At 56.6% G+C, this 24,272-nt stretch overlaps 2 protein-coding genes across 2 annotated transcripts; one reads left to right on the top strand and one right to left on the bottom strand.

Annotated features, from left to right (window-relative positions):
* Positions 1-1,086: 1,086 nt before the first annotated feature.
* Positions 1,087-10,607, top strand: Sox10 (SRY-box transcription factor 10). The gene is made up of 4 exons (XM_028871123.2): positions 1,087-1,309; positions 1,781-2,289; positions 6,513-6,781; positions 8,828-10,607. Exons 2-4 carry the CDS (start codon positions 1,859-1,861, stop codon positions 9,529-9,531), a joined length of 1,404 nt encoding a protein of 467 aa, XP_028726956.1. The 5' UTR covers positions 1,087-1,309; positions 1,781-1,858; the 3' UTR covers positions 9,532-10,607.
* Positions 10,608-14,003: 3,396 nt separating this feature from the next.
* Polr2f (RNA polymerase II, I and III subunit F) lies at positions 14,004-24,213 on the bottom strand. The gene is made up of 5 exons (XM_028871129.2): positions 24,090-24,213; positions 21,541-21,610; positions 19,541-19,671; positions 14,385-14,456; positions 14,004-14,179 (listed from the first exon to the last, which is right to left on the bottom strand). Exons 1-5 carry the CDS (start codon positions 24,107-24,109, stop codon positions 14,089-14,091), a joined length of 384 nt encoding a protein of 127 aa, XP_028726962.1. The 5' UTR covers positions 24,110-24,213; the 3' UTR covers positions 14,004-14,088.
* Between the last annotated feature and the right edge of the window lie 59 nt (positions 24,214-24,272).

Genomic DNA, 24,272 nt, shown 5'->3' with positions numbered 1-24,272 from the left:
TGAGGCCTTGGTTCTCCAGACCCCAGTTCCAGCCCGACTCCAGACAGTACCTGTTCGGTGTGGGCCTAGGGCCTTGCCCAGTGAAGAGGGACAGAGGAGCCACACATGGTCAGTGGTGTGGCCCAGGCTCCTCTGCCCCTCTGTGGGCACCCCAGTTCTGCCTAGCCACTTAACCAGGAAAGGCTGCCTTCACTGGGAAGAGAAAAGAGACACTCGATGCCTGGGGAGGTGTGACCGAGGACAGGAGCAAGGGGACGGGGCCCTGGGGCGATGGACAGGAAGAACAAAGGGTAGGTGTGAGGGGCAGGGAAAAGGGGGTCAGAGCCAGGGCAGTCGGTTCCTTTCTCAGTGTGGGACACGGAGGGACTTCATGACAGCCAGGGCTGGGACTCTTTCGTCCTTTCCCTTTCCCAGGAGAGGAAGAGCCCAGCCTGGGAGTGAGACCCCGAATTCCTCCTTGTCCTTCTTGAAGATGACCCTCACCCACCCCACCTCAGCCTCCTGTGTCTCTACCCTGGACCAGTCCAGCCTTCTGGATGCTGGTATCTGGAGAGAAGGGATCGTGGATTGAAGCGGGTATGTGTCCTGGGCAAAGGTAGTTCAGCTGCTGCCCTCCCCGTCAGAGAGGGCAGGAGAGGCTGACAGAGTGCGGCCATGTGGCCGCGGTACCAAGCACACAGTGGGACTCAGGAGGATTTCTTCCATTAAGCAACACAGGCAGCCGCCCTTTCAGGTTAGCGGCTTTCCTCGCTTTCCCCTCTAGTCCCTTTGTCAACAGCCCCTGCCGCTACCTGAGGCAGAGGTCTAGGGTCCCAGGCAACAGGTTCTGACTGCGCCACCTGCGTCTGTCCCTTCCCAGACATAAAACGCCCCAACTCTCACACCAGCCGCCCAAACCCAAGCTTAGTCCAGGGAGACGGGCCTAGGCAGCAGTGCGGGCAGGGCTGGGGGGGGGGGGGGCTGGGCAGAGTGGAGGCGTCCTGGGTGTTGGGGATGAAGACAGCGCCGGAGGCTCCACCTTCTGCCCTTCCCTCCCTCCTTTCCCCCCTCCCCTCCCCCTCCTTCCTTCCCCAGCCGTCTGCAGCGGCTCAGTCGCTCAGTCAGTCTCGGGCTGTCCAGCCAGGGTGTTTGGTAGTGAGGATTCAGGCTCCGTCCAGACGAGGCCGTGGCCTGAGGCTTAGGGCCCCCAGCCCCTCCCTCCCAGTCCATCAGCGTCACCCCCCCCAGCCCCGAGCTGGACCGCACACCTTGGGACACGGTTTTCCACTTCCTCAGGACGAGCCCCAGACTGGAGGAGAGGTCGGAGGAGGTGAGTGCGTACTGCTCCCCTGTGTCCGGACTGCCAACAGGGGCCTGAGTTCCCCCCCCAATTTGGGGTGGGAGAGGCTGACACCCCACAGGCAGGCAGGCACCCCCCCACCCATCTTCCCTAGACTGTCAGGGCAGACGAGGGGAAGGAGAGTTGTGAGAAAAGGTGGGAAATTCCAGGGGCCCGGATTAGAGTCGAATAAAGGGTCCGTTTTTCTTCCTTTCCATCAACAAACCTCCACCCAAGAGGAGGTTTAAGGAAAAAACCCACCCACACCTAGAGACGGTTGGGATCAGGGGGTGGGAAGACGTGGAGGCGGGACGCACCCACTGAGGGTCTGGCATGTGCTCAGGGGCCCAGGCCCAAGTGGGTTTAGTGCGCGCAAGGAGGGCCGCCACCTCGGGGGCTACGTCCGCGTCCAGCCTGGGGTGGCGCACAGCGCCCCTCCATCGCGCCCTCCTTCTTGTCCAGGTGGGCGTTGGGCTCTTCGCGAGGACCCCGGCGGCGGGCCTGGGGGAGGCGGCCGAAGCGGCGGCGGCCGGGAGCGACATGGCCGAGGAACAGGACCTATCCGAGGTGGAGCTGAGCCCCGTGGGCTCGGAGGAGCCCCGCTGCCTGTCCCCTGGCAGCGCGCCGTCGCTGGGACCCGACGGCGGCGGCGGCGGCTCCGGCCTGCGAGCCAGCCCGGGGCCCGGCGAACTGGGCAAGGTCAAGAAGGAACAGCAGGACGGCGGCGAAACAGACGATGACAAGTTCCCCGTGTGCATCCGCGAGGCGGTCAGCCAGGTGCTCAGCGGCTACGACTGGACGCTGGTGCCCATGCCCGTGCGTGTCAACGGCGCCAGCAAGAGCAAGCCGCACGTCAAGCGGCCCATGAACGCCTTCATGGTGTGGGCACAGGCGGCGCGCAGGAAGCTGGCCGACCAATACCCGCACCTCCACAACGCGGAGCTCAGCAAGACGCTGGGCAAGCTTTGGAGGTGAGCCCCGCCCCGCCCCAGCCCCGCAGGCCCTAGCCTCGCGGGCATTAGGGCTAGCCTGGGGCCCCAGGGTAGGATCGCCCGGGCCCCTCTCCTAGGGGTGGCCAGCCATCTCTTTAGAAGACCAACATTTGAGACCTTGCCCACCCATCTACCCAGAGTGCTCTCGTGGGGGGCTCCTCTGGCGGCTCACCCTGGAACTCAGAACCCCAGCGGCCGAGGCTGGGCCTCCCCATCCTGGGAGGGAGGGCGGGGAGGCGCCCCCTCGTGGTTGGAATTCTGCGGGTGGTGGGCAGGGGAGACAGCATGGTGGGGCGCTCTGATGACCTCCACTCGGTCCCATAGTCACGCACTTAGGGTGCCGCTGCCACCCGTGTCAGGGGTCGGGAGAATGTGGGAGACTGGGCGAGAACGGGTCTAGCTGTAGATGCTGCGGAACTGAAGCAGCCAGCTGGAGAGCTTGAGGGGAGGAGGGATGGCGGGGGAAAACAAGGACCGGAGAGAAAGCGGGGTATGGAGAACTTTGTTCCCTGCTACCACAGGGTCTCCTGTTCCAGCTGCCCTGGGAGACCTTCCCGACCCCAGGCTCTAGACCGAGGGCTTCTTTATTTCCCAGGAGAGGGCACACAAAAAGAGGCCGGGGCCACCGAGCGGCTCGCTCCTTTTCACTCTCTCTCCAGCTTTGGCGCCATCTTACCTCCCTGGGCTCCACCCAATGGTTGAGCAACCTCTTCTTCCCCAAGCTCAAGAAGTGGAGCGGAGCACCCTAGCCAGGAGGAAGCCTGCTTCCTGCCAGGGTCCCTCAGAGCCCTAGGCTGCCTAGGCTGGCCTCAGACTCTGCGGCCACGTTTCCCCAGGGTGCAGATTTGACCCCTGTGCTCACCTGGCCAGTTGCAGATGTGTGGCGCACCCCGACACACTGCGGGCACCCTAGGCCAGGCCCAACAGGGAACAAGGGCTCCAGCAGATGCTACCCTGCTGAGGTCACCTGATCCCCACTAGCCAGTCCAAGAGACAGGCCCAAGAGGGACACACTACTTAGGTCTGTCGGCGGCGGCGACAGAGTCCAGTCCCCAATCCTTGTCAGAGGTTAGCCCCACATTCTCCCTAGTAACAGTGTCCAGTCACGCTTCACTCTCTGGAGTGGGGGGTGGGTGGGCGGAGAACAGGAGAACGGAGGCCTCGGCGCGCTGGAGGAGACTTGGGGTCTGTTAAGAGGAGTCGGCTCCTTCCACTTTGCTGGTCTGGTATGAAGACCCAAGGCTTGAAGTAGTTAGGAGAAGGCGCCATCAGTTCCCTAAGAACAGAGTGCTCAGCAAGCAGCTTCCTGGCCTGCACTTGCCATGTGCTTGCTGAAGGCCTGGCACCCCACCCCCACCCCCACCTCCCCCCCACCCCCCCACCCCCACCTCCTGGGCTCTCAGCTCAGACCAGGCAATAGCTGGATGGCCAGCTGCTATGAGCCCAGAGCCCAGCTCTGCTCAGGAAAAGCGGTGGCAGCTAGCTCCTTTGTCCAAGGTCGGTCCGGGTCTGTAACAGCAGTGAGAGGCGACGGCGGACCCCCGCTCTCCCACCACCAAGAGTTTCTGGAGTCCCTCCGCGGCCCCTGTCCCAGTTCCCGCTCTAGAACCCTTGATTTAGTCCCCTTTGGGCAGACTCGTCTCTGGCTGCCACTCAGACTGTACCCACAGCGGTCCACCTGGCACAGGGAAGGCAGGAGAGCCCAGAGGGCCGAGGACCCAGCCCCAGGGATGGTAAAACAATACCAAGGAGCCAAGACTGTGTCAACAGGTGGTAGCTACCAGGGCCCTGGATGGGGGTCCTCAGGGACACTGGAATGTGGGCTGGGCTGGCCAGTTGCTCCAAGGGTCCGAACACGCTTTTCCCAAGCTCGTGACTCCAAGAACATCAGGAGTGTGGACGGTTGGGCAGACAGAACTGGAAAACAGCCTAAAACACAGACCGAGGAGAGCTGTGCCTAAGTCTAGGATCAATGCGTTTGAACACGGGTCCTGGGTGGCCCTGTGAGCACCTGGCACACTAACCTCAGCTGCCATCTGGGGAGGAACCATTACATGCAGACGCATGGGATGCTGGGTGCTGTTTAACCTGTGTGGAAAGTACAGTCTGAGCCGGGAAACTGGGACTGGGTTGCGGCTAAGCTCCTCCTATAGAGGCTCATTGGCCTCTCCTGCCCCGAGACGCCCAGGCTCTTGCTCGGTTGTTGGCCTGACGGAGGACACATATCACAGCAGCCAGTGTCCTACCAGGAGCTGCCCACTGGGCTGGGAACCAGCCTCCCTTCTCCATCCACCGTTCCAAAGCAAGAGGCCGGTGGAAAGAAAAGGAGCGAGTGAGGACTGAGCTGGTGTGTGTGTGTGTGTGTGTGTGTGTGTGTGTGTGTGTGTATGTGTGTGTGTGTGTGTGTGTGTGTGTGGCGGGGGACAGTGGAGGAGGACAGCCCTGAGCCTGAGGACTTGTGTAGAGAGTGAAGGCTGGCTGTGGGGGTGGGGTGGGGTGGGGTGGATGAAGAGACCTGCACAGCCTTGGCGGAGCGGGGTTAAGATTGGAGCTGGCACTGCACGGCACCCCCCCCCCCAGGTTTCTGTTAGGGCTCATCGGGTCCAGTGCGGCTTGGTGGGGAGGTGATGGTAGGATCCAGTGTTGACCTTCCTGCACTTCTGATATGTGGGGCCCTCTCCCACATTCCTTGCCGTTTTCTTGGTGATTTCTGGTTGCCAGCCGGGCAGGGGACCCTGAGAAGGGTAGGGGAGAGTATCCAGTGTCACCGGCCACCCCAGGAGCATCTGTATGGGGGGGGTATGCTAGCAGAACCCCACCACCCTGCTTTGTGGTTCTTTTTAAGGCCTAGCCTCGGGGTCTCTATCTATGCGGAAAGTGCATTGACCTAATGGAGTCTGGCTCAGCTAGAGGGTCCTTTGGGGAATTCTGGGAGGGTGCAGGGCAGAGCAGGCGGCTAAGCTGCCAAGGAATGTTGCTGCGGCCTAGAAGGTGCCTGGCATAACCAGCCCGGAGAGTGGGTTTGGTCTTCCGTTGCCTAGGAGAAGAGGGCACCAATTAGGTGTACAGGAGGGGACCTTACAGTGGACTAGTGGTCCCTGTGTCTGGAGTCGCTGGGTCTGTTCTTTCCCCTACCCTGACTCCCTCACCCAGGGGCAGGCAAGTCCTGGTACCCTCCATCCTCCGACCTTGACCTTGAACCTGGCGTCGGATGGGTGGGGCACTGACAGGGGGGCTTCTCCATGTCGTGGGCTGGCCTCAGTCTGTCCCGGCGTCTGGGAAGAGACCCAAGATTCCTCTACCCTCTGTCACTCCCGGATCCCAGATAGGGAGTGACATCTAGAACTCTCGGTGCCACCACACGGAAATGTCACCAATCATTTTTCTCGAGTTGAGGATCCACCCCCCCCCTTTTTTTTTCTCTCTCTTTTTTGGTTTTTCGAGACAGGGTTTCTCTGTAGCTTTGGAGCCTATCCTGGACTAGCTCTGTAGAGCAGGCTGGCCTTGAACTCACAGAGATCCACCTGCCTCTGCCTCCCGAGGGCTGGGATGAGGATCCACCCTTGGGCTTGCCTGTGCACCTCTTCCTCAAGCACCATTAGAGTAGCGCCTATTTTCTCTAGGTCCCTCCCTCCCGAGGCCCAGGCACTTCATATATATATGAATATATATATATATATTTCTGGTGACCACACACACAGGTGAAGTAGATGTTATCATCCTCGTTTTGTAGGTGAAGACTCGGACTCAGAGAAGTAACATTGTGCAGAGTCTGGCACCCAGCTAGTAAGTAGCAGAGACTGGGTTCCTCCGCAGCCATCTGCTCCTGCCCACACGCCTCCAGGGCGTGAGCCAGAGGGCTCACCCTTCGATGAGGCGGCCAGCTCTTCTTGCATACAGCTGTAGGGCCAGGAACGTTCCCCTCTCCTTGAACTGACGCCTGCCCCTCGTAACTCCTTTTTGGCCACATGCTCAGAGGCTGGCCCCTGGTGCCCTCTAGCCACTGAGAGGTAGGGGATAGAGATCACAACCACCTCAGGCTGGGGCTCCTTGGTCTGGCATTTTCTGGCCGCTAACCTTAGGGCACAGCCCTGCCTTGGCCCTGCCCTCTGGGCTCCCCGCCCCAGGAACGAAACTCAGAGGGAAGCGCACCTGGGTTCTTCAACCACTCATGCTGGCTCTGGTGTCCCCTCCACCCCCAGGCTCCTGAACGAGAGTGACAAGCGCCCCTTCATCGAGGAGGCTGAGCGGCTCCGGATGCAACATAAGAAGGACCATCCAGACTACAAGTACCAACCTCGGCGGCGGAAGAATGGGAAGGCGGCCCAGGGGGATGCAGAATGCCCAGGCGGGGAGGCTGAGCAAGGAGGGGCTGCCGCCATCCAGGCTCACTACAAGAGTGCCCACCTGGACCACCGGCACCCGGAAGAAGGTTCTCCCATGTCAGACGGGAACCCAGAGCACCCCTCCGGTGAGTGCTGGGTTGGGAGCTACCAGTGTGCTGTTAGCAGAGCTGCTGTGGGGCTGGGAGAAGCCAGGCTGTGGAGAGTTGGGATCTGGGAAGGGTTGGCCGGGGTGCAGTTCCCCTAGCTGGAGGACAGAAACCACTCCTGGGGAATCTGGTAGCTTATAGTTAGGCAAGGTGTCTAGGGCTGCCAGAGGGTACGTGATGCTGGGCATGGAGGCCATGCCGTGAGTAAACACCACGGCAGCTGCTGGGAAAGGGCAGAGGGGTGCTTTTGAGAAAAGAGTGACCAAAAAAAACAAACAAAAAGACAGGTGGTGGTGGCGCACGCCTTTAATCCCAGCAGAGGCAGAGACAGAGGCAGGTGGGTCTCTGAGTTCGAAGCCAACCTAGTCTACAGAGTGAGTTCCAGGACAGCCAGGGCTCTGCAGAGAAGCCCTGTCTGGAAAAACCAGAGGATGGGGGTGAGTGATCAAACATGGCTGGAGAGGAAATCACTGCCTCTTACATCTCCCACCCTAGGGTGATGCTGAGCACATACTAGGGAGGGACCAACCACGGCCCATTCATATTTAATTCTCATTAAGGATATGAGTTGACGCCGAGCACTCACAGTGTGCCAGGCACAGGGTGGTTGCCTTGTGTGTCCTGATTCCTCCCACCAACCAATCAGCCCGAAATGGGATGGTGGGGGGTGTCAGCAACTCAGATCACTGTCGTCCCATAGATGAGGAGACAGAAAAAGTAGCTTGCTCCACAGATGAGGTCTGAGCCCAGGTGGTGGGACTCCAGGACGTGGGGTTGGCTCTGTGAAGGATGCCTCCTTTGTGTTCCTCATGAGCAAAGTGCCAATGTGACAGGCAGAGAGAGAGAGCAGAGAGCCCTGCCATCAGAAGACAAGGCAAGTCCTACTTTGTGCCGGGCACTGGAGAGGACACCGGGAGCCTACCAAGAGAAGCCCGTGATCCCTGCTCAGGAGCCTACAGTCTAGAGGGATGGGATGGAGTGAATGAGGTACAGGAAGAAACTAGCATAAGAGAAGTCCTCTTCAGGACTCTGTCCGGGAAACATCCAGCTCCAGACGTAATCAAGGAGGGCTCCCCAGCACACGGTATCTAGGCTCTCTGGCTCATCTCTGCTTTACTGACACACTGCTTAAAAGAAGGTTTGCCCCGGGGTCACACAGTGAATGGCAGAGCCCGAATTCAAGCCTTGGTAGGTCTCCGGAAGTTCGGAGCCCCTGGCTAATGAAGGACTCGACTCTACCTCCAGTGTGAGGGTGAAGGCGCAATCTGACCCTGGCGGCTTCTAGCCTTATTATACTGCAATGCCATGGATTGGTTTCTCTGTGATGGGACACTCAGTCTAGTCACCTTCCTTACATGTAATCTCATCATCAGATGCCTCTGGGACATTCAGATGCACTTAATGAGGTTTTCCCCCAAATCCCTGGGACAGCAGATGGCTTCCTTCTCTGGTCTCCTCAGTCCTTTGCATGTCCCGTCACACAGCACCTACTGACAGCCTTGTGGGGGCCCTTATCTCTCCATGGCTGCAAGCTTTTGGAGACAGGGCCCGATTTTATTTCCCTTTCTCCCTAGCATCCGGCACACTGCCTGGCACTTAGCAGTGCCCCGAGCATTGGCTGAGATGTGTGGATGAGAGAATGTTAACAGGCAGAGAAGAGGGGACCAGTTATCTAAGTGCCCCCCTTGAGCGAGGGCCAGCAGGGCAGGGAGTAGCTAGGCTTGAGGTCGCACTGAAGAGGGCACAGTGCTGTTTGGAGGTGGTAAGAGGTAACAGCCCAAAGTGGGCAGGGCAGGCGGGGCTAGGCAGGGAGAGTGACCAAGAGACGTCAACAGTGCTCTGAAGAGCAGGCAGGGTCCGGGACAATGGCCCAGCATGACCCAGTCGGGTCAGCCACTAGGCAGCATGTCAGGGAAGCTGGTCTCAGAGGTCAGCAGCCTGCTGCCTGGAGGTGGGCCATGAGGCCTTCTAGGGCCCGTTTGCCTCTCACCTGCTCATTCTTGCTCCCCCACCTCTCCTATCCAGGCCAGAGCCATGGCCCTCCCACCCCTCCAACCACCCCAAAGACAGAGCTGCAGTCCGGCAAGGCAGACCCCAAAAGGGATGGGCGCTCCCTGGGGGAGGGCGGGAAGCCCCACATCGACTTCGGCAACGTGGACATCGGGGAGATCAGCCACGAGGTAATGTCCAACATGGAGACCTTTGATGTGACTGAGCTGGACCAATACCTGCCACCCAACGGGCACCCAGGCCACGTGGGTAGCTACTCAGCAGCTGGCTACGGGCTGGGCAGTGCCCTGGCTGTGGCCAGTGGACACTCTGCCTGGATCTCCAAGCCACCAGGTGTGGCTCTGCCCACGGTCTCGCCCCCTGGTGTGGATGCCAAAACCCAGGTGAAGACAGAGACCACAGGCCCCCAGGGACCCCCACACTACACTGACCAGCCGTCCACTTCCCAGATCGCCTACACCTCCCTCAGTCTGCCCCACTACGGCTCCGCCTTCCCCTCCATCTCCCGCCCCCAGTTCGACTATTCTGACCATCAGCCCTCAGGACCCTACTATGGCCACGCAGGCCAGGCTTCTGGCCTCTACTCAGCCTTTTCCTACATGGGGCCCTCCCAGCGGCCCCTCTATACAGCCATCTCTGACCCCAGCCCCTCAGGGCCCCAGTCCCACAGTCCCACACACTGGGAGCAGCCAGTATATACGACTCTGTCCCGACCTTAGAGGGGGACGTCCCCACCGGTCCCCATCTGGCCCCAGGGCCCCTCCCCCCAGCCTGTGTGCCCTGCTCCCCATCAGCCTCAGGCCTGGCCGTGGAGGAGGCTGCAGAGGCTGGCGGCGGCAGGGAGGTCTCTGCCAGCTCCTGCCCTGATGACCTCCACCCACCCTGGCTCTGGAGGCCCAGTCCTGACTGAGCTGGCAGAGGAGGAGTTTGGTGGCTGGCCCAGACTGAGGGTGAGGGGCCACTCACCCCTAGAAATGACCCTCTATCCCAGGACCTGAGAAGTCCTGCTCACTCCTTCAGGGAGGTCGGAGGCCTTAGGGTGGGAGGCCTCACTCCTGTTTCCTCCTTAGAGAGGAAGGGGTTCAAAGGCCCGTGTGTCACTGTGTCACAGAGTCTAAGAGCTAGGCTTCCCAGGGACCTGCCTCAAAGCCTGGAGCTGGCTCTGTCCTGTCCCTAAGGACTCGCTGAGGGCAGCTTTGAACAGCTTTGTGGGGAGCAGGCTGGGATACTCGATGGATGCTCTGATCCCTTCAATGCCCCCTCCTCACCTGAACGCAGGAAGGAACTGGCAGAGGCCCTCAGATCCGATCCTGTGTCAATAACCTCATCCCTTGTCTAACTGAGGAGATCGCCCTGTGCTTCCCCCACCACCTCCCACACCTCAAGGCCCACCCCAAGTGAGGAGGAGCCAGGGGCAATTCACCCAGCCTTCCTCGGCCTCCTGACGGTCAGCCCCGTGTCCCCAGGCCCAGAGTTAGCACTGCCCCGGGCCCTAAGTCCCAGAGCCCAGCACCCAGGCTGCTGGCAGCAGGCTGGACACTAAAACCCCGGCCATGTACATGCCCCCCTTGCCCTGCGCCCTTCGCTCCAGCGATGCCTTAATAAAGTACGTAGCTCCGTCTCCCCAGCTCGTTCTGCAGCCCAGTCCACATGTAACACATCGCTGCCCTTATTTATCTGGATAGTCGTCATGCTCCTGCCCCTCCTCTAGCTACTCCAGCCCCCATTAACTTGCATTAAGCACTCCAAGTAATAAAATCAAAACTTCCGGTCGCCTGCTTGGTGGCCTGACCTGGCCTGTCTCTTGGTCTCTTACCCACAAACCTGTACTTCTTCAAAGGCTTTCTGGAAGCAGCCAGGAGAGTGCAAAGGTGAACCGTTTCTAGGATCTTTGTCCCCTGACCTGGGGATGGTGGTGGGACCCAGGACAGCCAGCCTCCCGATGGGCGGGCTCGTACCCAGGGACGAAGGCCTCAGAAGGGAGCCACACACAGGGGCCACCCATTCTTCTCGGGTCCAGCTCTGACTCACTCTCTTCTGCTCCGCTCACTATTGCCGCTCTGCTCCTGGGACAGGGGAGTCGTCTGCCAGGAACTCAAGGGACAGCTATTCAAAGGGGGCAGTGGGCTGGGCTCGCTCCTGAGGTGAGCCGTCAGGCCTGGTTCCATAGCATGCATGGATGGCCTTCTGTGGCTACAACTTCTCCACCCACCACCTCCCCAGTGCACAGAAACGTCACACACACACACACAAACACACACACACACACAAACACACACACAAAATCAGGCCTAGTTCCATAGGATGCATGGATGGACCTTCTGGCTACACTTCACCCATCACCTCCCCCAGTGCACAGAAACGTCACACACACACACGCACGCACGCACGCACGCACGCACGCACGCACACGCACACACACAGGAGCGAGTGAGCGAGCCCATGCCAGCAGCAGCCCGTTTGTGTCTAAGCCAAGCAGCTCCATTCATCTGTGCTCCCCGAGTTTGTCTTCAGTGGGGGCCATGACCTATGCCACTGCCAAGCTCACACCTCCAAGGTCAGGGGAAATCTCTACCACGTTGCTGACAGGGAGCGCCACAGTAGCAAAGTTCCTGGTGTGCCGCTGGTGGCTGGGTTTGCCAGGGGTGTGCATCCTTTAGGCCTCCGAGGGAGTGGCATCGTGGCCCGATGCTTTGGGAAGCCGGTGCCCTGAACCACTTTGCAAGCTCTTCTGCTCCACATCATCCCTCCATCTCCATCAATCCTTGAAGCCTGATACAGGAAACCCTTGCTCTTAACAATGGCTGATGCAGGGTCAGACCACCCAAACTACACAGCAGCTGTTTTTGTTTCTTATTGGCCTTTAATACATCTTTACCTGTTGGATGTGACTCCGCCTCTATTAAATCTTGGGGCCTAGCTTTCCCTGAGTTAAGTCCAGGTATATGCATCTACATATCTGAGCATCTGATAAAGGCCGAGAGGAAAGGGGGAGGGCCTTGCATACTCCACTGAGCGCCCTCCTTCTCAGCTCAGCTCTCCTCCTCACACATGCACTGTGTCCTTCACCCATCACAGGGGTCAGGAGACTGCCGATTCCCGGGGGAAACCAAGGGTCAGTGACCTGAGGCATTCCCTAGACCTACCAGACCAGGAACCATAGGAAAGCTTTATTTGATTTGCCAATACTGACTTTTAAGACCCTCTCCTGGTTGCAGGTTTTCATCTTAGGATGCCAGCACTGTCAGATATGAGACCACCTCATGCCAACCTTTCATGCTGACACTCACTTGCCCCTCTACTGAAAAAAAACGGGACATCTGTCCACTTCCAGTCTATGTACTGCTCCTGCTTGACGGGGAACTGTAGACAGCTGGCAGGACAGAGGGGCCCCATCAGGAGGGGGGCCCTGCTACCTCATGAGATGACCACGTAATCACTATTGGTATCCGCAGCGGGAAATGGAGGCCAGCGGGCTGTCCACACCCCTTGGACAGGTTTGGATGTGCTCTGGGACAGCCGCGGCTCCAGAGCCAGGTGTTTTTAAATGACCTTAAACCTAAGGAGTCGGGAGGTTTCACAATGCTGGCAAGTGACGGTATATTCCACAGGAGACAAACCCGGACCTGGCCAGCTGAATTGGGGGGGGGGGACGCTCTCTTCTCCATCTCCTTACACCCTATCCCCTAAGGGTTAACACCCCCTCCTACCCAAGCTCCATCTCCCTTTAATCACATCTGATACTGAGCGGCCCAGCAGGGAACAAAGGCCCCATTGAGAGAAATGGGGCCGAGAAAGTGACCCCCGCACTCTGGGGTGGCTGCCTGGATGCCAGCACAAAGGCGGCATTTCAGAGCTGAAATTTCAGCACCCAACTTGATTAAAGGATTCCAAAGGCTTGGAGGAGGGTGGCCGGGGTGCGAAGTCTATGACTCCCAGAATTAACCCTCATCCAGAGCAGCAGGCACCCCTCCCACTCTTGGGGCCACTCATCCTTCCCACCCTGACCAGGGTGCCCACACATGTGGGGTGCCATGCCTGCTTGGAGCTGCAGTGGACCAGAGGTCAGGCCAGACTACTCAGAAGCCCGCCTCCTCCCTTCTAAACTATGCCAGTGTGCATGGCTGTCTTTTCTAAAACAAAATCGTTAGACAAGGTCTCACATAGCCCAGGCTGACTTTGAACTCACTGTGAGGCTCCTGCCTCCACCTCCACAGTACTGTGAGATTATACGTGTGCCCCACCATCCCCAGCTGCACACACATCTCCGCCACAGGATGTGAAAGGAAGCGGGATGCACCAAAGTGAGCCCGTGGCCAAGTGAGGCGGGAGAGGAACTCCAACTCAGGCTGAACCCAAGGGCACAGCATCCCAGCTCAGGTCTGAGCAGAGGGCACAAGGAGGCAGGCCAGAGAGAGGGCCGTGGAGGGCACTGTGCGTCACTGGCCAGGGCCGGACAGGTGCTTGGTCCTTGCTCCAGGTGCTGACTTGTCCGACAGGGCTCTGCCTGGGGACAGTGGGGATCACTGCACCCCCACACTTCCTGCTAGGGCACCACTCGTGAAAGGGGATCTGAGTCCTTGATAAGAGCTCGAGGCAGGTCCCTGGGAACAATGGCTGGCTTGATGAGACCTGCTCTGTGATACTCCTGAGAAGGGAGAAGCCCCTGCAGCCAGTCCCCACTGGAAAGGAAATTGGGGGTTTCCATGGCAACCAGCTCCCTGGGCACAAAGACTCATCTGTCTGCTGAGAAGGCAGCTGAGGTGTCTCCCTTGCAGCAGCTTTTGCTCTGGTGCGTGGGGAAGACAGAGGGAGGGATGGGGGACTCACGGGCCAAGGGCCTTGGTGCTTCCGAAGAGCTAACAGTCACAGGGCCCCCTGGATGTGAGGGTCCCCTGGATGTGACCCCCTGGATGTGAGGGTCCCTGGATGTGAGGCCCCCTGGATGTGAGGGTCCCCTGGATGTGACCCCCTGGATGGGAGGACCCCTGGATGTGAGGGCCCCCTGGATGTGAGGCCCCTGGATGTGAGGCCCCCTGGATGTGAGGCCCCCTGGATGTGAGGGCCCCCTGGATGTGAGGCCCCCTGGATGTGAGGCCCCCTGGATGGGAGGCCCCCTGGATGTGGCCCACTCCCTGCAGCAGGTCAGGAACAGGGAAGCAGCAGGTGGCAGCACTGTGGACAGCAGGCACAGAGGGACGGGAGGGTGAAGTTTATTATTTACATGTCTAAAGTGGGCATAGAAACGGCGCCCAGGCACAGTCCAAGAGCTCTGCTCAGTCGGTGATGATGAGCTCGTCCACGCCCCAATCCTCATAGCTTCCATCGGGCAGGTAACGGCGAATGATGATTGGGATCTTCCGGGCCCTGTTGTGGGGAGAAGTCAGGGCATGAGGGCTGGTGCCCGGGCTCTGCGCAGAGAACAGGTGGTAGGAGCGGGGGCCACATCAACGCCCCCCCCCCACTCCTGGGAGCCTGACTATGAATAAGATCAGACCACCTTCCCAGACAGGGAGGCCTGAGAGCTGCATGCTGGGCTCTGGAGGAAGCGAACACTGTCTGAGGGACTTACTTGAGTTCCTTCATGGCGATGAGCAAAGGGTCTGTCTCCCCCTCCAGCTCCACCATCACGGGGGCACACATCCTGCAGGGGCAGGAGACAAGGCTCAGAGGTCACGACGGTATCCTGATCCTCACCTAGCACGGTCCCTAGGCAGGCAGCTGTGGTGGCAGTGCTGTGCAGGGAGCCTCCAAAGACAAGCCCTAGATTTCTCTCCATATCCCAACAGCCTCATTTAAGATGAAGACGGTCGGCATTCCCTGCCTCACGAGAAAAATGATCCCAAAAAACTAAAGACTCCATGCCACTCACTGTTGTCGCCTTGATAGTCTTTATTCCTTTGACGGCTCTGACTTCTGACTTGTGAGGAAACTCAGGTACGGAAAGGTGATTGACCTGCTCGGGGTCACACAGGCAGAGTGTCAGAGCCACGATTTGTCCCTAACCACTGTGCTATGCTGTGGCCATGGAACACACTAAAGTCATCGAAATGGAATGCTCCACCAGAAAAGGCCCTTCATTCTCCACACCAGTCCAACCCCACAAGCCCTTCACAGCAACACTCCAGAAGGGCCACACTCTCCAGCCCTCATTCAAGCTGCCATAACCAACTTCTATGTATGCCTCGCCTGTGTTACAGTCCTTAGGTGTCCCCCTTCTGCTCTTGGGTTAGCATGATGACGGTACTGGAGGGGGCTTTGGAAGGTCGTGAGGATGGGACCACTGAGGGTGTAAGTGGCTTTAGAAGAAGGGGAAGAGAAACCCAAGCCGGCAGGTTACTCAGTCTCACCAGGTGACACTGCCACGTTAGGATGCAGCCCGAGGCTCATCAGGGGCAGGGGCCATGCTCTTGGTCCCTCCGACCTCCACAACAGTGAGCCAGACGTACTGAGCCAGGAACGTCCTGCCTCAAGCACTTGTCACAGCCACAGAGAACAAGCTCAGGCGCCTGCACATCACTTCTCCTCTGGGTCCCCCCCTCCACAAGCCTGATGTCCCCACTCTGGAAATGACTGTCGTCAATGCCCCCTTAGTTTACATATGCCTTTCGTGGCACCAAAGACACTAGACTACTGTCCACGGCAGACCATGAGCTTCTAGTGGCCTAGGACCACACATGGCCACTGTAAGGGCCCAGACCCCAGACAATTCTTGGTCCAAGCAAAGGCTCCAACACCAAACAAGGAGATGTCAACTCCAGGCCCATCTCCTAAGAAAGATACCTCCAATCACCCTGCTTACACCAATAAATTCAGGGTTACTAAGAAGCACACCAAATCTAGGGCTCACACCTTCCCCAGACCATGAGGACAGATTTTTTTTTTTCCTGAGACAAGGTTTCTCTGTGTAACAGCCCTGGCTGTCCTGGAACTCACTCTGTAGACCAGGCTGGCCTTGAACTCAGAGATCTGCCTACCTCTGTCTCTTAAGTGCTGGGATTAAAGGCGTGTGCCACGATGCTCTGCTTTTTTAAATGGGTATTTTGCCTGCATGTAGGCCCATGCCTTCAGAGAGCATCCTGGAACTGGAGGGACAGATGGTTGAGAGCCACCATGTGGGTGGTGGGAATCAAACTTGTGTCCTCCACAAGAGCAGCAAGTGCTCTTAATTATTGTCTCTCCAGCCCTGGGACAGAATTTCTCAGGAAGGTTTCTGAGGACTATGCCTTCAGAGCTGCTGGGGGGCTTCGGGGACCAAGCAGTGTGAGTAGCACTGACTAGTTTATTACTAAGTATTCTGATCTCTGCTATTCTCAAAAGCCTGAAATCTTCCCAGGGGCAGAAACCAAATGTCTTCCCTGAATAACAAAATGTCCCCAAAACTTGGGGTGTAGCTCAGCAGAAGAACACGTAAGGCCCTGGGTTTAGTCTCTAACACCAGACATAAGAGGAGTGACTGGCTTTCATTCATCAGTGCCCCCATGGACATGCAAAGTGCAAATGTGGCCTTCTAAGGCTTGGGCTGCAGCCACCACCAATAAACATGCCACTCACCCAGTTAGCAAGGGGAGCAACATCGGCCACCAGGTGGTGCTAGTGGGCCACACTAAACCCAACCGGAAGCAACCCAAGAAGCGGCTTCCTTTAGCACCTGAGCAGAGGCTTGGCCCAGTGCTGTGCGCAGGACAGGCAGAGCGCCGGCAGAGCGCCACCAGAGCGCGTGAGTCCCTGGGGGGAAGGAGCACTAAGGCCTGGACTACGCCGGAGCCCTCTTACTCCCACAGAAACCGCTGACAGTGGGTTGTCCTGGATGGGGGCTTGTCTAGACACCTCCCATCCTAGGAAGGCTCCACATTGGCTCATCAGACACATGCCAGTTTGAACCTGTCCCGGCAGGGTCTTCTGGCATCTCTTACTAATTTTATTTAACTACTTAATTTCTTTCTTAAAGTTTTTTTAATTTGTATTTGTGAGTCTATGCTGGGGTATGTACAGGAAGTGCCCATGGAGGACAGAGTGTCAGATCCCCCGGAGCTGAAGTTATAGGTGGCTATGACTCAGTTTCCCTGCAAAAGCAGGGTGTGCTCTTAACTTCTCTCCAGCCCTTTCAATCAAACATTCACTTTATTTATTTTGTGTGTGGGGAGCTAAAATTTTATTTTTACAGACATGCTTTTGTGTTTACGTAGCTAAGCCACGCGTGTGGATGTCCGTGGAGGCCAAAGGAGGGCATCAAGCGCTCTTAACCTATGAACCACTTCTGTGTCTTGTGTGTTCACGCAAGTCCGGGCTTTAGTGCTCCTTCTCCTGACACACTGCCCTCTGCTGACACACTGCCCTCTGCTGACCCCTGCCCTCTGCTGACCCCTGCCCTCTGCTGACACACTGCCCTCTGCTGACACACTGCCCTCTGCTGACCCCTGCCCTCTGCTGACCCCTGCCCTCTGCTGACCCCTGCCCTCTGCTGACACACTGCCCGTGTCGTTGACGGACAGCAAGGCTGGATCCTGCGGACTCAGCATGGGGTCAGAACCACTCAGACTGTACTTCGTGTGTTCGGATCTGTGCACGTGTGGTCACGTGCCAGAGCATGACGGAATCAAGTCAGTTCTCTAATCCACCCTGCAGGTCCCGAGATCAGGGAGTCAGGGTTGGTGGCAGGCATCTGTACCGGCCAAGCCTTCTTGCTGCCCCCTCTAGTGGCATCTCTGCCACCACGGTGCTGCAGCTTGCCACCTCAAGCTGCACCCACCCACACTATTTTTAGCACCAGGGTATTAAGATCAATCCATGTGAGTCTATTAAGATATAAATTGATGCCGGGCGGCGGTAGTGGCGCACGCCTTTAGTCCCAGCACTTGGGAGGCAGAGCAAGGTGGATTTCTGTGAGTTCGAGGCCAGCCTGGGCTACAGATCCAGGAAAGGAGCAAAGCTACACAGAGAAACCCTGTCTCAAAAAACAAAACAGAAAATATATATATATATATATATATATATTGAGGAAATATACTCCAGAATACAGAATGGAGTAGACAGCTGAAGCCATCCTCTGATCTGATTGGGAGCATGTCCACCTCGCAGGTAGGAACAGGGAGAAGGGGCATGTGACCCTCTCCCTCTCCTTTTAAGAGGTCATGTACAAAGGCAGGAAATACCACCTCCTTCAGGCCCTATAGCCCCAGGTCATGGGCAGAGCAAATACCAGGGATATGTGCAAAACCACCATCCTTCATCCGCCACCCTGGGGATTCTCCCCCTCCACGAGGCTGCCCTGCCTTTCTGAACCCTTTGGGAAGCATTATCCAGCCCTGCCTTGACTTCAGGCTCTCTGTGCTCTGGTCCAGCTCTCTCATCAGATCTCTGGCAAGCTGGGGACGACCACTTTAGTCCCTCTGCATCCTCAACAGTGGTGAGCACTGCTGGGTCTGCACAGACTATGAAGGCTTTCTGCTAACGGCCTTGTTTTTTTTTAAAGATTTATTTATAATGTATACAGTGTTCTGCCTGAATGGATGCCTGCAGGCCAGAAGAGGGCGCCAGATCTCATTATAGGTGATTGCTGGAAATTGAACTCAGGATCTCTGGAAGAGCAGCCAATGCTCTTAACCACTGAGCCATCTCTCCAGCCCCTAATGGACAAGCCTCCCAGGACACTCAGCAAACTGGCAATGTCCTGTACCTGCGCTATCCCTGTGCTGTGGGATGTGTCTAGTATTTCTTGGGGGGGGGAAAGGGGGAGGCTTGCTTTTGTTTTCATAGGTTTTTTTGTTGTGGTTTGGGCTTTTTGTTATTGTTTTTAAGATTGTGTCTCACTATGTAACCCTGGATGTCCTGGAACTCACTCTGTAGACGAGACTGGCCTCGGAACTCACAGAGATCCACACGCCTCTGCCTCCTGAGTACTGGGATTAAAGACATGTGCTACCTCACAGGGCCAATTTTTTTTTCCATGACAGGGTTTCTCTGTGTAACAGTCCTAGCTGTCCTGGACCTCTATTTGTAGACCAGGCTGGCCTCAATCTCACAGAGATCCCTGCTGGGATTAAAGGCATGCGCCACCATCACCAGGCTCAATTTTTTTTTTTTTTTTTTTAAGTTTAAGCCCCCTTTTATTTTTCCAAGGTTTTTTTTTCTTCTGTCTTTAATAGGCTTTGGTGGAGGTCATGGTGCACCAGCAGGTCTAAATGGTGGTGGGGGTGTTCCGTCCTTCCAGGCTTCACGAGATCAGAGTCCTGACTACCTTGTTATGACTGGCACAGCCCACGCAGTAATGCTGCTTGGCACAGAGTTTGGGAAGCACAGGAGTGTCGAAGACACTCGCTTCAAATATGTCCCTGACAGCAGCAGACTCGACGGTGTTCTGAATGACCAACTTCTTTTCTTGTTTGTTTTGAGACAGGGTTTCTCTGCGCAGTTTTGGTGCCTGTCCTGGATCTCACTCTGTAGACCAGGCTGGCCTCGAACTACAGAGATCCTCCTGCCTCTGCTCCCGAGTGCCGGGATCAAAGGTGTGCACCACCACCACCACCACCACCACCACCACCACCACCACCACCACCACCACCACCACCGTCGCTGCCGCCCGGCTTTCATGGCCTGTTTTTTACTTTACACCATAGGTTCCCTGAGCCCAGCACGATGCCGGGCACACGGGGGCTGGGCAGATCAGCAGGCTGGGGCTCACTGTGGCCCAGCTGACAGAGAAGACAGCGGAGAGACAACACTTACGCGATCTGGAGAGCGCGGGTGCCCAGCACACGGGCTCGCTCGTACTTGGTCATGTAAGGAGTGGTGATTCGCTTCTGGTTGGCCTGCGGTCGCTCACCAGAGGGGAGGATCTCAACGTTCTCCTGACCTTCCTGGACCAAGAAGACAGAGGGAGAGCTCAGGCAAGCCCTGGGCCAGGGAGGGTGACGACGACATTGGCACTCGCCACCACCACCCACGCTTCCTGGATGTCGAGAACACACAACCTCTCACTAACACCCACTCCTCACAACCCTGGGAGGCAGGGGCCATGGTCCCTATCCCGGGGATTCCAGGATCAGCCAACCCGACCAACGTCTCCAAGCTGGCAGTAGAGAGGACTGTGCTCAGGACTCTAGGGCCAGCTGCCCTGCCCGAAAGAAGGCTGGCCCTGTACATGACGAGCACAACCTAGACAGGAAGTTGCACAAACACCAGATCTTTCACAGACTACAACTGAGTCAGTGGGTCCAGTGACTGCACAGGGTGAGGAGAAAGAGTCACACCCACACTGAGCAACAATCTACTACACATCTACACATCTGTTCAGTAGAGATGGAGGACACATGGGTCCTGGGTTCCAGCCTCTGCAATGCACGCACGCACAAATAATAATCTGGCCAGAGCCGGGTGGATCTCTGTGAGTTCAAGGCCAGTCTGGTCTACAGAGTGAGTTCCAGGACAGGCACCAAAACTACACAGAGAAACCCTGTCTCAAAAAAACCAAAAACATCACCACCACTCCACCACACCACCAATAAAAAAAGGAAAAAAGAAAAAACAAAACAACAACAACAAATCTGGCCAGACACCGCCACAGATGCTGAGACACAAAGCAAAGGGTTTCTGACAGCAGAGTCACGACCTAGAGAAGAAAACAGAGGCACAGAGCAGCACACGCTGCCAGGGGCCTGCACCGCCTATGAGGATTGTCCACAGGATTCCCAAACCAAGACTTAGGGTTAGGGCACGGCTCAGAGTGAGGTGCTTGCGCCCAAACAGGAGGACCGCAATTTGGATCCTTAGTCTCCTTGTAAGAATCTGGGTGGGTAACAGCGTGTGCCCAGAACCACAGAACTAGGAGAGGCTTGTTCTGGACTGGCGGCCTCGCTGAAGCAGTGAGCCCCAAGTTCAGAGAGACCCTGTCTTGAAAAATGAGAAGGAGAATGACAGAGGATACCTGACAGCGACCTCTGCCCCTCCATATGCACCGCACACACAGACACACATGTGCATGCACAAAAAAAAACCAAACATTTTTTTAAAAAACAAAAATTGTGGGGGGGTTGCGGGCTGGAGAGATAAGAGTGGTAAGAGCACTGGCTGCTCCTCCAGAGGACCCGGGTTCAAGTCCCAGCACCCACATGGCAGCTCACAAACTGCCTGTAACTCCAGTTCCAGGGGATCTGACACCAATGCACAGAAAATAAAGTGCAGCAGTGGCCCATGCCTTTAATCCCAGCACTCGGGGAGGCAGAGCCAGGCAGATCTCTGTGAGTTCAAGGCCAGCCTGGTCTACAGAATGAGATCCAGGACAGGCACCAAAACTACACAGAGAAAACCTGTCTCGGGAAAAAAAAAAAACCAAAACAACAACAACAATAATAATAATAACTGTTTGCTGAGTGCTTACACTCAGCAATGGTATTTTAAGTGTTTGGGATAGAGTAGTGAATAAGAGACCAAAACTATTTCTACCGGGGCCCATGCTTTTAATCACAGCACTCAGGTGGCAGAGGAAGTCTGATTTCTGTGAGCTAGAGGTCAGCCTGGTTTAAATAGTGAGAGTTCCAGGGCTATAAACCAAGAACATGTCTAAAAAACCCATACATGACAAGATACAACAATCCCAAGACCTGGCTGAGTGCATCTGTGGGAGACACGGTCCTGGAAAAGGAACGGCAACACCTTTCGGCAACCCTCACCCATCCCACTGTCTAGCATTCGGGCTGCGGTGTAGGGAGCTGAGGGTGGCTACTGACCTCCTCGGCATTTTCCAAGTCATCTAGTCCTTCGTCCTCCTCCACATCGTCAAAGTCATCGCCATCGAAACTAAGCCAGAAGAAACTAGTGGTTAGAACATCACCCACCAGAACGAGGGACGCATCGTGGCCCCTCGGCTGTGATGCAGGAGGGACCAGCAAATCTCAATGAAGGAATCAAACTCTACCTCACTTCATGCCTTCCATCTTGTCCCATCTGCCCCAAAACGATGCTAGGACACCTTCACCGAAGTTTCCCTCATGAGAAGCACTTCAGTCAGCATGTAAACAAGTACTTTTCTGGTCTAGGGGTTTTTTTGTAAAGGTTTACCTATGTGTTTATACGTGTGCCTGTGGAAGCCAGAGCGAGGTCGTCAAATCCCCTGAAGCTGGAGCTGTTGAGCTTTCAGTCCCTGGGAGAGCGAGTGTTGGAATTCACTAAGCCATCCCTCCAGTTTTAGCTCTATCGGCAGGGGAAAACTATAGATCTGTGAGTGCGATGGGACACTCCTGTACTCCTGGCATGTGGACCATGGGAGTAGGAGACTCGGGATTTTAAGCACAGCCTGTGCTACATAGTGAGATTCTGTCTTGAGAACAAAAACAAACAAAATTTACTTCAGGGTTGGAGGTGTAGCTCAAAAGTAGTGTATACATAACATGCATGAAACCCCTGGGCATTTGATTCTCAGCACCAAAACATTACCTCCATTACCCCACCTCACCCCTGGGAAAAAACAAAAAACACATTATTCTCTTCTCCCTCCTGCTACAGCCTAATTCCATGTTCCCTTATGGTGGTGGAGTGGGGGATTAAGGGCCAGGTGATATTGTCATCCTCATGGCTTCCAGTTACCAGGCTTCTAAAAATATTTTTATTTGCCAGGTGGTGGTGGTGGTGGTGGTGGTGGTGCATACCTTTAATCCCAGCACTCGGGAGGCAGATCTCTGTGAGTTTGAGGCCAGCCTGGTCTACAGATCGAGATCCAGGACAGGTACCAAAACTACACAGAGAAACCCTGTCTCGGTTAAAAAAAAAACAATTATTGTTAATGTGTGCATGAGGTGTGTTTCTGTGCAGGCCCACAAATACCACCAGGACCACCTTTCCCACCCTCTCCTTCTACCACAGGTTCCAGGGATCACACCTGGGTTGTCAGGCTTGTACGGCAAGCTCCTTCAACCACGGATCAATCTCATCAGCCTCCTATGGTGCAAATGTGTGAAGGAGCGGCCCAAACTCACTACCTGTGAGTCTTCTCTTCCCACGGTCATAATCTCCCCTCAATAAGACTCCTGTCACCCCAGCTCTGCTCACGGATTGCCTTTATTTTTGTTTTGTTTTGGTTTTTTTGAGACAGGGTTTCTCTGGCCTTGAACTCACGGAGATCCACCTCCTGAGTGCTGGGATTAAAGGTGTGCCAGCACCAACTTAACTGACCATCTTTCCATTGCTAAATCCTTCCCACTCATCTAACAGCTAGCAGACTCGGCTCCCCACTTCTGCTTCCCACTCTGGGGGGCTCCTCCTCAGCCTTTCCTGGGCTCCCCTCTTTTCCCCAGTCACCCACCAGCGATCTCTTCTCCACTACCCTGGTCAACACTCCCATCTCTGCGTCCATTGCATTTTCGCCTGTGGTTGGTTTGTTTGCTTGTTTTTGAGACAGAGTCTCACCCTGTACACTATGTAACTCAGGCTGACTTCTAGCTCACGACAATCCTCCTGCCTTAGCCTCCTCAGTAATAAGAGTACAGGCCTTAGATGCAGGCTATCCCCGGGTGGGGTCAGCTTATGGCTTTTTCTGGATCCGAGTGTTGCCTGCCAGTGAGCCTGTCACAGAAGCCTTGTCTGGACCTCTAATCCGGTCATGGCAGCTGTGTGGTCAAGCTGTGTTGCCCGCCCCCCACATATGTATGTATGTATGTATGTATGTATGTATGTGTATACCAGAGGCCAGGCATGGCAGTTCATGCTTTAATCCCATCATTTGGAAGACAGAGGTGGATGGATCTCTAAATTCGAACCACCTGGTACACAGTGAGACGTGGTCTCCAAATAAATAAAAGAAAAACCTGTCCAGAATTCGGTCGAGCCTGGCGGCTCATGCCAACACTCGGGAGGCTGAAGCAGTTGGACTGTGGCGAAGTCAAAGCCAGCCTGAGCTACAGAGTGAGCTCCCGGCCAGTGCGGGGTTCAGAGTGAGACCCTGCCTCAAACAACACTAAACTTCGTGTTCCCCAGAGTTCAGCCTCACTTCTGGCCACCTCTGCTACAAGCCCGCGCCTGCCCCCCGCCTTCCAGGCCATTCTCTGGACTGCTTCTTCCTCCCTGTTTCCACGACGGCACCAACTACCACCGGCATTCCCTTCCGGAAAGGGGGTGCCCGGAGGGCAAGCAAGGGCTTCACCCTGCACACCGTCCCCCATGGCACCGCGAGGGAGGAAGTGCTGAAGACTTCGCCCCACAGCCCCAGGAGCTGGGCTAGCCTGTGCACCAAGCGCCCGGCTCGCACCACGACCCCCTCCCTCCCCTCCGAGCCCGCGCTCACTTGTCCTCGTTGTCTGACATGACGCCTTCGCCGCCCTGGCCGGTCCGGACGGAGCTCAGACGAGCAAACCGCGCGCCTCACGTCCCTCCGGCACTACGCGTGCTCTGCGCGCCTGCGCCGTGACCCAGAAGCAATCGCTTCCGGGAGGCCGCCAAGGGCCAGGCGCAAAAGCGCCTGCGTGGC

Source organism: Peromyscus leucopus, chromosome 20, assembly GCF_004664715.2.
Source record: "Peromyscus leucopus breed LL Stock chromosome 20, UCI_PerLeu_2.1, whole genome shotgun sequence".
In the NCBI taxonomy this organism is placed as follows: domain Eukaryota; kingdom Metazoa; phylum Chordata; class Mammalia; order Rodentia; family Cricetidae; genus Peromyscus; species Peromyscus leucopus.
This window is presented reverse-complemented; position numbering and strand designations above follow the sequence as displayed.